The sequence below is a fragment of the Astyanax mexicanus genome, chromosome 9 (assembly GCF_023375975.1).
Source record: "Astyanax mexicanus isolate ESR-SI-001 chromosome 9, AstMex3_surface, whole genome shotgun sequence".
In the NCBI taxonomy this organism is placed as follows: Eukaryota; Metazoa; Chordata; class Actinopteri; order Characiformes; family Acestrorhamphidae; genus Astyanax; species Astyanax mexicanus.
The window spans coordinates 70001-83680 of NC_064416.1; the positions used below are offsets into that span (position 1 = coordinate 70001).

At 38.3% G+C, this 13680-nt stretch overlaps 1 protein-coding gene across 3 annotated transcripts in view; it reads left to right on the forward strand.

The window, feature by feature from the left end:
- Nucleotides 1–13680, forward strand: part of LOC103028816 (SH2 domain-containing adapter protein F-like) — a gene marked incomplete at its 5' end in the record, with an annotated part of 107114 nt that overhangs the window by 65482 nt on the left and 27952 nt on the right. Inside the window, 1 exon segment of one of the 3 annotated variants that reach the window (XM_022685704.2) lies at nucleotides 8635–8793. Coding sequence (XP_022541425.2) covers nucleotides 8635–8793 — 159 coding nt within the window. 3 annotated transcript variants of the gene reach the window in all.

The window sequence follows — 13680 nt, forward strand, 5'->3', positions numbered from 1 at the left end:
TTCTCTTATTTACAATACACTATCACTATTCACCCATAAGCACTGTGATTACCTCATTTAAATATCACCCTCTCCTCTGTAGTACCAGGATGTAGCACCACTGCTGTCTCCACAAATAAACACACAAAAAACCCACCATAAACCCCCATAAACCACCATAAACCCCCATAAACGACTATGAACCCCCATAAACCACCATAAACCCCCATAAACCCCCATAAATGACTATAAACCCCCATAAACCACCATAAACCACCATAAACCCCCATAAACCACCATAAACCCCCATAAACGACTATGAACCACCATAAACCCCCATAAATGACTATAAACCCCCATAAACCACCATAAACCACCATAAACCCTCATAAACCCCCATAAACGACTATAAACCACCATAAACCCCCATAAACCACCATAAACCCCCATAAACCACCATAAACCCCCATAAACGACTATAAACCACCATAAACGACTATAAACCACCATAAACCCCCATAAACCACCATAAACCACCATAAACCCCCATAAACGACTATAAACCACCATAAACCACCATAAACCCCCATAAACGACTATAAACCACCATAAACTCCCATAAACCACCATAAACCACCATAAACCACCATAAACCCTCATAAACCCCCATAAACGACTATAAACCCCCATAAACCCCCATAAACCACCATAAACCCCCATAAACCACCATAAACCACTATAAACCACCATAAACCCCCATAAACCCCCATAAACGACTATAAACCCCCATAAACCACCATAAACCCCCATAAACCACCATAAACCCCCATAAACCCCCATAAACGACTATAAACCACCATAAACCACCATAAACCACCATAAACCCCCATAAACGACTATAAACCACCATAAACCACCATAAACCCCCATAAACGACTATAAACCACCATAAACTCCCATAAACCACCATAAACCACCATAAACCCTCATAAACCCCCATAAACGACTATAAACCCCCATAAACCCCCATAAACCACCATAAACCCCCATAAACCACCATAAACCACTATAAACCACCATAAACCCCCATAAACCCCCATAAACGACTATAAACCCCCATAAACCACCATAAACCCCCATAAACGACTATAAACCACCATAAACCCCCATAAACCACCATAAACCCCCATAAACGACTAGAAACCACCATAAACCACCATAAACCCCCATAAACCACCATAAACCCCCATAAACCCCCATAAACGACTATAAACCACCATAAACCACCATAAACCACCATAAACCCCCATAAACCACCATAAACCCCCATAAACCACCATAAACCCCCATAAGCCACCATAAACCATCAGGTCAGACTTTTTTAGAAATCTCAGGCCAGGATAGAGCTACGATTTATTATTTAATCTTTTTATTTAATCGTTTTTATCATTATCTCAGTTTGATTTTTCATGATAAACACAAACGAAAGAGCTTTTCACACTTAATAACTCAGAGTTAGAGTGAGATTTCACAACAACACTTCTTTTTCTTCTTCTGTTGTTTAATGGGTGATGATATCATGACCCAACTTCCTGTAATTAATCTGAATAAAATCAGTACTGTCCAATAAAGAGTTTCACACTGTAAACAAACAGGACAATTTTTAAAAGTTAAATTTAAAGCTTTTTAGGATCTTTTTAAGACCTCGATCAGGATCTTTTATAAGTCTGGTAATTAAAGTGTATCAGGACTGATCGATACTGTATTACAGGACGAGTCCTGCAGAACTAAACTGTCCTGCTTACTGATTATTCTCAGCTCTTCAGCTTTTCCAGATCAGCTGAAATCAGGACACAGAACATGAGAAACATCCCTCTGCTGCTCAGATTCTGCCCTCAGGGAATTTAGAGAACATTTATACAACTGTGTCTTAACCGTCAGCCGGCTGCTGATTGGTTCACGGAGAGGACAGAGTGTCCTTCTCAGGATAACACTGACTGATCTGTAAAACTCATCAGTTCAGCACTGTGGAGCTTCAGGTGTTTGGTGTGTTTGGTACGCTGGCTCCAGTAGTGCTGGTTGGTTGGTTGGGTGTGTTTGGTACGCTGGTTCCAGTAGTGCTGGTTGGTTGGGTGTGTTTGGTACGCTGGTTCCAGTAGTGCTGGTTGGTTGGGTGTGTTTGGTACGCTGGTTCCAGTAGTGCTGGTTGGTTGGGTGTGTTTGGTACGCTGATTCCAGTAGTGCTGGTTGGTTGGGTGTGTTTGGTACACTAGCTCCAGTAGTGCTGGTTGGTTGGTTGGGTGTGTTTGGTACGCTGGTTCCAGTAGTGCTGGTTGGTTGGGTGTGTTTGGTACGCTGGCTCCAGTGGTGCTGGTTGGTTGGGTGTGTTGGGTGTGTTGGGTATCTGTGAATGGTTCAGCTGTGTGCGGGTGATTTGTAGGATTTAGGAACTTACTAAAAGGCGTTACTAAAAGCTCATTCTTTTATAAGAGGTGTTTCTGGATTGAGGAAGTTTTCCTGAACTCTGAGTAAATCTTTTTAATGTTAATCTGAAACTGTGGAATTTCTGCTTAGTGTTTCTGTTAGTGATTAAGTTACACAGCGCTGTTATAACCAGAATCACAACCAGAATCACACCAAACAAACTCACCAAACAAACTCACTGTTTTTTTCCTCTAAATAAACATTATTTCTAGAATAGTCCTGATTTTAATGTAGCATCAATTCACATTAAGACTTTCAACGTTAATGCTTCCATGCTACCTGATCCCTGAACCTCCTCAACGCTCTGGATCATTTCCAGTTATTTCATGGGAGGAGTTTGATTAATCCAGGTGATCTGTACCCGCTGTGCCAGGCGGCTCACAGAAAGCAGCTAATCTAAACCAGTGTTTAGTTCAGGAGCAGAAACTCTTTAAAAGACTGGAGCTCCATTCTCTCCTTTCTCTCCTTTCTCTTCTCCACCAGCAGGAGAATCAGAAGTGTGACGGTTCGTCTCGTTGCGGCTGAGCTTCCTCTGACCTGCTGATAAACCGGCAGAGTTTCTGCAGGGAGATCCGAGCTCCCTCTCCCAAAACAATTACACGCCAATCAGCAGCGGCCAATGAGAATTAGCGCTGTAATCAGCACACAGGCAGCACCGCGACTCACCCCCGCCTCACCCCCACATTACCCTGCCTCACCCCCATATCACCCCGCTGTAGAGGAACTTTTATATTATTCAGTAAAGCTCTGACCTCTGCCTGACTCGCCAGCAGAGACAAGATAACAGCTCCTCTGCCGGCAGCTTCCCAGACCTGCCGCTCTCTAACTGCTGCTCTGTAACCACAAATCGCCGCTCTCTAACCGCTAACCACCGATCTGTAACTGCCGCTCTCTAACCTCCGCTTTCTAAGGGATAGGGGTTTATTCGCTTTTCATACAGAGATTTTTCTGACTTTCACTTTAAACCGAGGGGTCTGAGAATCTTTGTTAAGATGGCAACACAAAATGACGATTAGCACTATTTTACCAGAGGTAAATGTGTAGTTTTAATGTTTTATGGCCAAATTCTTCATAACAAGCCGAAAAAAGATCACTAGTCTCTGTTGCTCGCTAACTTTCCCGGTCCACCTTAAATGGTGCAACAGATAGCAGAAGTTACAGTATTTAAGGCAAAACAGAAAAATAAAATAAAAGTGAAGTGGGATTGGGCCTTCACCATTACTCTGCCTTGGTTTATCTCAACTTAACCTCATGCTACCTTATCTTGTGCTGCCGCAACTCTACCATGCTCTCCATCGTGCTACCTCTCTTTATTCCACTCATTGTCTCGCTGTACCATTTCTACTACAGTCTGCAGTGTGAGGATCTCCCTCTGTTTGAGTCTGCTGTTAATAACAGTGTTACTGCAGCTCTTATGATGTTTATTATTGTAGAATCTCACTTATCTTACAGCCCTAAATCCATCAATAAATACCCCCTCATTAAAGACACTGAAATTATTCATGATCTAGAGAACTCATCACTATCGTTTATTATCAGATGGGGCAGAACTCGAGCTCGATGACTGTTCCCTCTGTGCTGCTGCTAACAGGGCGTTTCAGACGTCGCTCTGATCAGTGCTGTCGTGGTCGTTATTACTGTACGTGAGAGTGTTTTCTCAGAACGCTGACGGCAGGATTCTCTCCGTACGGTAACTCAGCCGCCGCAGAACGAGGACGAGTCCATAACTCTGCATCTGGAGCTTCTGCTGGAGTTCGTTTATCAGGCTGTAAAACACACTGCAGCTCCACGCTGCTGTAAACAACATCCCGACTTTATTACACCTCAAACACCAGCGCCAACCCACTGCAGCCTGGCAACACCAACCGGATCAGGAGTTTGGCATAGGATCGGGAGTTTAGTGTCTGATCGGGAGTTTAGTGTCTGATCGGGAGTTTGGCATCTGATCGGGAGTTTGGCGTCGGATCGGGAGTTTAGTGTCTGATCGGGAGTTTAGTGTCTGATCGGGAGTTTGGCGTCTGATCGGGAGTTTGGCGTCTGATCGGGAGTTTGGCGTCTGATCGGGAGTTTGGCGTCTGATCGGGAGTTTAGCGTCTGATCGGGAGTTTAGCGTCTGATCGGGAGTTTGGCGTCTGATCGGGAGTTTGGCGTCTGATCGGGAGTTTGGCGTCTGATCGGGAGTTTGGCGTCTGATCGGGAGTTTGGCGTCTGATCGGGAGTTTGGCGTCTGATCGGGAGTTTAGCGTCGGATCGGGAGTTTGGCGTCTGATCGGGAGTTTGGCGTCTGATCGGGAGTTTGGCGTCTGATCGGGAGTTTGGCGTCTAATTCTACACACAGTTCTGTTCTCTCTCTCTGTGCACAGGGTAAAATACAGGGTTATATGGGCTTTGGATCTGCAAAATACTGTCATTTATTTCATTAACTGGTATCACTCACTAACCTGGGAGTCAAGAGGTATTTAATTATCATTCCCTCTGCAAACATGCATCAAACAATACAATAAATACAAACAATAAAATAAATACAATAAATACAAACAATACAATAAATACAAACAATAAAATAAATACAATAAATACAAACAATACAATAAATACAAACAATAAAATAAATAAAATAAATACAAACAATAAAATAAATACAAACAATACAATAAATACAAACAATACAATAAATACAAACAATAAAATAAATACAATAAATACAAACAATACAATAAATACAAACAATAAAATAAATACAATAAATACAAACAATACAATAAATACAAACAATAAAATAAATACAAACAATACAATAAATACAAACAATACAATAAATACAAACAATAAAATAAATACAATAAATACAAACAATACAATAAATACAAACAATACAATAAATACAATAAATACAAACAATACAATAAATACAAACAATACAATAAATACAAACAATACAATAAATACAAACAATACAATAAATACAAACAATAAAATAAATACAATAAATACAAACAATACAATAAATACAAACAATACAATAAATACAAACAATACAATAAATACATACAATAAAATAAATACAATAAATACAAACAATACAATAAATACAAACAATACAATAAATACAAATAATACAATAAATACAATAAATACAAACAACACAATAAATACAAACAATACAATAAATACAAACAATACAATAAATACAAACAATAAAATAAATACAATAAATACAAACAATACAATAAATACAATAAATACAATAAATACAATAAATACAAACAATACAATAAATACAAACAATACAATAAATACAAACAATACAATAAATACAAACAATAAAATAAATACAATAAATACAAACAATAAAATAAATACAAACAATACAATAAATACAAACAATACAATAAATACAAACAATAAAATAAATACAATAAATACAAACAATACAATAAATACAAACAATACAATAAATACAATAAATACAAACAATACAATAAATACAAACAATACAATAAATACAAACAATACAATAAATACAAACAATAAAATAAATACAATAAATACAAACAATACAATAAATACAAACAATAAAATAAATACAATAAATACAAACAATACAATAAATACAAACAATACAATAAATACAAACAATAAAATAAATACAATAAATACAAACAATACAATAAATACAAACAATACAATAAATACAAACAATACAATAAATACAATAAATACAAACAATACAATACATACAAACAATACAATAAATACAAACAATAAAATAAATACAATAAATACAAACAATACAATAAATACAAACAATACAATAAATACAAACAATAAAATAAATACAATAAATACAAACAATACAATAAATACAAACAATACAATAAATACAAACAATACAATAAATACAAACAATAAAATAAATACAATAAATACAAACAATACAATAAATACAAACAATAAAATAAATACAATAAATACAAACAATACAATAAATACAAACAATACAATAAATACAAACAATACAATAAATACAAACAATACAATAAATACAATAAATACAAACAATACAATAAATACAAACAATACAATAAATACAAACAATAAAATAAATACAATAAATACAAACAATACAATAAATACAAACAATGCAATAAATACAAACAATACAATAAATACAAACAATACAATAAATACAAACAATACAATAAATACAATAAATACAAACAATACAATAAATACAAACAATACAATAAATACAAACAATAAAATAAATACAATAAATACAAACAATACAATAAATACAAACAATACAATAAATACAAACAATACAATAAATACAAACAATAAAATAAATACAATAAATACAAACAATACAATAAATACAAACAATAAAATAAATACAATAAATACAAACAATACAATAAATACAAACAATACAATAAATACAAACAATACAATAAATACAATAAATACAAACAATACAATAAATACAGCAGACATGAGACAGTTTAACACAGTGCAGACCGCTCTTTATCTAACGTTTTTTTTTTTATGGGTTAAAATTGTCAGTGTTAAATAAAGTTAAAGGGTTAATAAAAGTCCTGCAGATGTTCTCAGGGCTGCTGTTCTGTAGTATCAGGATCACTCGCTCTCTGGATCTTCTGTTTGAAGTTTTGGACTCGGGGGAGAATCTTCTCTTTGTTCTTTCTGGTTAAAGAGTTTTATATTTTTCTCTTCCAAATCCTGAAGAATAACCAGAACCTTCAGAACTCAGGATTAATCACTACAGACCTAATCCCACTGAGAGAGAGAGAGAGAGAGAGAGAGAGAGAGAGAGAGCACAAAAAAGAGGGTGAGAAAGCAAAAGACCAAGTGCGAAAGAGAGAGTGTGAAAAAAACCCGAAAGAGAGAGAACTTTTCTTCAACAGCTTTCCTGTTATACTTTTTCTAGAGATGCACCAAATATTTAAATATCAAAAATATTTTGTCAAAAACGGCAGAAAAAACATTTCAGTGACTTAAAGCAACAATCAGTAATAAATACGAGAGTGTGAAGTGGAGTGATATAGTGTGAAATAGAGTGAAATATATAAATATATTAATAAATTTGAATTGAAATAGTTTTCTGCCCTGCCTTCTCTTTCCAAGATTTAAAACTCACGCGGGTTGCCAGATTGAAACACTGTGGGAATCTGCAAGTCCTGCTCTGAAGATCGTATATCAGTGTATCAGTGATTATATATGTTTCCGTGTTTAAAATTCCCGTCTTTTCTACGCTGATGGTTAAATATTACCCAGCTCTGGATAATAAACCTGACTGAAGCTCAGTGATTAACTGTTCAGCAGAACTATAGCCGGCTCACCTGTTTCTATGGTTACAGCACACGCTTTACATGCTGTGGTGTTCTATACCTGGCAGCCCAAGGTGTGGAACTGGGACTGGAAAAGAGGCGGAGTCTGACTCCACATGTATGGGAGAAGGCGGGTCCTGGTCCTCACCCTCCTAGTGTTTGGTATTCAGGCTTCAGACGGATAGATAAATTCTGTTCATCCTTTCTTTCCTTCCTTCTCACTGTAACTGTTGTTCCTGAACCTGTTTATACTGACCTTTACCTTTCCTCCAGATCCTTCCTTTACTCATCCGATTTCTCTCTTCTTCCCTCCCCATCCCTCTCTCTTCCCCTCTTCACTTTCCTTTCTTCTCTTCCCTCTCTATCTCTCTCTTCCTCTCTTTACTCTCACTTTCTTATTCTGTCTCTACTCTCCTTTTACTTTTACTATCTTTCTCTTTCGCTACTTTTTTAAATTCTTTTTTAAACTCTCTTTACTTCTTTCTTTCTTTTTTCTTTTTCTTTCTCACTTCTTGCTGTTTCTTTCTCTATTTATTTTTTAATTTATTCTTTCTTTATTCTTTTTCTCTTTCTGTCTTTACCGTTTCTTTACTTTCTCTTACTTTCTCTCTCTGTACTTTTTCTGTACTCTCTTATTTCTTGTTCTTTTTTTCTAACTCTTTTTCTTTGCTCTTTATTTACTGCTTTACTCTTTCTGTCTCTATTTTTTTTCCTTTGTCTCTCATTTACTTTTTCTTTGCTCTTTTTTACACGTTCTTTCTTTCTTTTCTCTCTCTGTATCTTTTCTCTCTCTCTCTCTCTCTCTCTCTCTGTCGTTCTGCAGTAGAGATTAAAGTGATAAAGGATCTCCCCTGGCCGCCTCCTGTGGGGCAGCTCAGCACTACGTCCCCATTGGCTGAAGCGGAGGAGTCTCCGCCCCCTCCAGCGTCTCAGCCCTCCCCCGGACACTCCGGCTCCGCCTGCGGTGACCAGCAGCACCAGGGTGGGTCTGACCTCCACTCTCCATCTATCCCTCCATCCATCCCTCCATCCCCACTAACTCCACCCGGCAGCTCTCCATCCGCCATCCCTCCAGCCGCCATCCCTCCATCTGCCATCCCTCCATCCCCGGCGGACTGATGGAACTCCTCTCCTCCTCCGTCTCAATCTCTGAGGATCTGTCGAAGCTGATTGGAGAATCATCTGGACCAGACGTTCGGGAAAAATCCCTTTATAATAACTTTATAATAATGTTACGACGTGTTTACGACGTGTTTACGACGTGTTTACGACGTGTTTACGACGTGTTTACGACAGTATTATCTCCTAATAACATGCAGCACTAAGAACACTGCAGCACGTTGTGTTTAAAGACATTTGAAGATTGAAACAATGTTGCAGTTTATGTATTTGAAGTTTGTAAATGTTTGACCACGTCTCTCTCTGATATTCACTATCAGTGATACAGTAAATCTCACTGAAGTTATGCAGTAAATATATAATATTAGAGTTGCTGAAAGAAATCTATAATTTAAAGAATCGTGATTCCTATTCCTGGCAATTCTGAATCGATTCAAAAAGCTCTAAAATCAATTTAAAAATGTGTTTAGTTTATGGTTTATTTTAGGTTTAAGGTTAATACGCTGCACCACAACTCTACACTATGTTTAATATTTAGGATTAAGAATTGAAAATCCGCCATTCGCCAAGTTATGTTTTAAAGAAAAAAAGAAATGTTGCAAGAAAGATTTAATACAATTAGGAACCTAAAATTATTGTTTTAAATAAATGTTATTTTGTTAAATTAATATTTTATCTTCTCAATCACATCATTTAAACAAAATTTATAGACAATTTAACTCAAAAAATTCCGGAAAAGGAAATAATTACTGAATCGAATTGAATCACCAGAAACTGAGAGATTCTCATCCCTGCGACTTATTATTCCCTCAGTCCTTAAATATAATTCTAATCTGATCAGACGCGTCTCCACAACCTGTAGAAAAGTTAAATAGTGTAGTTAATGGTTAAGGTTGTTATATTTACAATGTTATATAATCTGTACACTGAATACTGTGTCATATATTCAGTATTTAACACTGTATAAACATAGATTATGTACAATATCTAGCTAAATCTTACATTTAACAACTTATTCATCATATAGCAGCGAATAACACACATATTTAAGCACTTTTCCTATATAAAATAAATAATAATAATAAAAAACAAATTCACCACAAAGCAAACAAACAAATCAGGGTGGTTTTAATTTATCTCTTGTTGTTGGAGCTTTTAGAATATATATAGATAAACAGATAGATAGATACTTTATTTATCCCAAATTAAATTTAGTAAACAGTATTTAAAATAATATAATAAACATGATTATAAACTGAAAGTAAACCAACCAGTGTTCAATAGGCAGACTAGAGGACGTGTGATAAAAGTAAGATAAATTAAATGAATCACATCATGCTACAGGTTTTTACTGTAACAGGAAGATTTACAGTGTTTTTATTTATATATTTATATTTGATGAGAGATGTTTCCTCTCACATTAAGATTTATTTAGTATCTGTTTTCATTTTTCATTACCTATTTTATCTTCTTAATAACATCTATTTTAATCCAGTTTATGATACAAAAAGATCGTTATTAATATCAGGACATATTGGATCACTGATGTGTATTGCACTATATATTGTGATGAGATATTTACAGTATTGTGCAGCCCTGAAGTGTGTAATTTAATTTAATATAAGGCCAGAAAATAGACGTTCATCAATAATGACAAATACATGTATCATATAAAACAAATAAAGCTGTAATCAGTAAGAAAAGAAAAAGTAGTTTAAAATGATAAACATGTGAGTAAATGTAGAGTTAGACGATGTTTGAGAGATGTTTCTCCAGCGTTATTTTAAAGGTTTATTTAGAGTTATATGTTGATGATGGTCTTAATGTTCTGGAGATGATCTGTGGACTGGTTGAAGCATCTGTGAAGTATCTGAGATTTACTTTTTTTTTTTTTTTTCTATTATCTTGTATTATTTTCTATTAAATATTGGAAATCTAATCTTACTGTAAATAAATATAAGAGCTTTACTCACCCAAATAAACAGTTTTCAGGAGAGAAATCTGTGTAGAATAACATTAATTTATAATCCAGTGCACCTTATGTATGGAAATAGACATTCATTGATAATGTGAACAATACCGTGTGAAATACAAACCAAAACACACCCAATAAGAACATGTATCATATAAAAGAAATAAATAGAAAGGTTAAATGAATAAACCCGTGAGTAAGTGTGGTGTGGGGAGATGTTGGAGAGTGTTATTAAAGGTTTATTTAGAGTTATATGTTGTTGATGGTGTTAATGTGGTGGAGATGCTCTGTGGGCTGGATGGAGCGTGTGTTGGAGTATTAGTGAAGCTCTGGAGCTGAACTGTTGGAGTAAAGGTAATGGAGTATCAGGTGATTAACGCTGGAGAAACAGCTGCTTCCTCTGAGGCAGAAAATCAGCCGTTCTGACTGGAATCAGATCACTGGGTTTAATGGTTTTGGAGGAACGTGGTGTTGGGTAAATGAAGGTGAGGCTCTTTTCTCCTCTCTGATACTCGGGGATATTATTGATGCTCAATGATCCACTTTTATCTGAATATCTTATTTTAAACTGTAGAGGCGGAGCTTCTGTTCTGCTTTTATCTCTGAGAGAGAATCAGATTCACAGGAAATATAAACTCAGCTGAAGCTCTGATGCAGCAGCTGCTCGTCTTTATATAAACCCAGAGTGCTGACACTGCAGCTCCGTCCAATCAGATTCATCCTCCCGTCACCTTATCCTCACTTTATATCTGTTTATTTTATTAAAGTACGTTCCTTTAGTTATAAAAAACTCTCTGAGCTAAATGAATTCACATTTTAGCTTTAAGCCGAATATATTTTTGCATTAAACTATTTAGCCAAATGTTTTTGGACACAAACACAATCGTCTCAGGACAGCTTTACTAGCCAGACACATTTCCATTCCTGCATTTAGCCAAACGTTTCTGCACAAAACTCTCTTAGATAAACGTGTATTTAAATTTTAGCATTTAGATAAATGTTTTTAAAATCTAATATTTCACCAAACGTATTTGGAAAAATGTATTTGCAGTCCACCGTTTATCAATACCATAGCAATCATCTAGTAACACCTTATTAACCATCACCTACAGTTTATCACAGTTTATTACAGCTTATCACTGTTTATCACTGTGTATTTTAGTTTATTGCAGTTTATCACCATTAATCATAATTTATCCGTTTATTAAAGTTTAGCGTAGCTCGTTACAGTTTATCACAGTAACACTGCTGAACTGTAATCACTCTCATGGTTCCTGTGCAACAGAGGGAACTTCTGCCCTTTGCTCTTTCGTGAGGTGGTCCTGATGAGTGCCAGTTTCATCATCATAACATGTTTGATGGTCTGATGTAGTTGTGGGTGTAGGTGTGGGTGTAGTTGTGGGTGTAGGTGTGGGTGTAGGTGTGGGTGTAGGTGTGGGTGTGGGTGTAGGTGTAGGTGTGGGTGTAGGTGTGGGTGTAGGTGTGGGTGTAGGTGTGGGTGTAGGTGTAGGTGTGGGTGTAGGTGTGGGTGTAGGTGTGGGTGTAGTTGTGGGTGTAGGTGTGGGTGTAGGTGTAGGTGTGGGTGTGGGTGTGGGTGTAGGTGTGGGTGTGGGTGTAGGTGTAGGTGTGGGTGTGGGTGTAGGTGTGGGTGTAGGTGTAGGTGTAGGTGTGGGTGTGGGTGTGGGTGTGGGTGTAGGTGTGGGTGTGGGTGTGGGTGTAGGTGTGGGTGTGGGTGTGGGTGTGGGTGTGGGTGTAGGTGTGGGTGTAGGTGTGGGTGTGGGTGTGGGTGTGGGTGTAGGTGTGGGTGTGGGTGTGGGTGTGGGTGTGGGTGTAGGTGTGGGTGTAGGTGTGGGTGTGGGTGTGGTTGTGGGTGTAGGTGTAGGTGTGGGTGTGGGTGTGGGTGTGGGTGTAGGTGTAGGTGTGGGTGTGGGTGTGGGTGTGGGTGTAGGTGTAGGTGTAGGTGTGGGTGTGGGTGTGGGTGTGGGTGTGGGTGTAGGTGTGGGTGTGGGTGTGGGTGTGGGTGTGGTTGTGGGTGTGGGTGTGGGTGTGGGTGTGGGTGTGGGTGTGGGTGTAGGTGTGGGTGTGGGTGTGGGTGTAGGTGTGGGTGTGGGTGTAGGTGTGGGTGTAGGTGTGGGTGTGGGTGTGGTTGTGGGTGTGGGTGTGGGTGTGGTTGTGGGTGTAGGTGTGGGTGTGGGTGTAGGTGTAGGTGTGGGTGTAGGTGTGGGTGTAGGTGTGGGTGTGGGTGTGGTTGTGGGTGTAGGTGTGGGTGTGGGTGTAGTTGTGGGTGTGGGTGTGGGTGTGGGTGTGGGTGTGGGTGTAGGTGTAGGTGTGGGTGTGGGTGTGGGTGTAGGTGTAGGTGTGGGTGTGGGTGTGGGTGTAGGTGTAGGTGTAGTTGTAGGTGTGGGTGTGGGTGTGGGTGTGGGTGTGGGTGTGGGTGTAGGTGTAGGTGTAGGTGTGGGTGTGGGTGTGGGTGTGGGTGTGGGTGTGGGTGTAGGTGTAGGTGTAGGTGTGGGTGTGGGTGTGGGTGTGGGTGTGGGTGTGGGTGTGGGTGTAGGTGTCGGTGTGGGTGTGGGTGTGGGTGTGGGTGTGGGTGTAGGTGTAGGTGTGGGTGTGGGTGTAGGTGTGGGTGTGGGTTTGGGTTTGGGTGTGGGTGTGGGTGTGGGTGTGGGTGTGGGTGTGGGTGTGGGTGTAGGTGTAGGTGTGGGTGTGGGTGTAGGTGTAGGTGTAGGTGTCGGTGTGGGTGTGGGTGTGGGTGTGGGTGTGGGTGTGGGTGTGGGT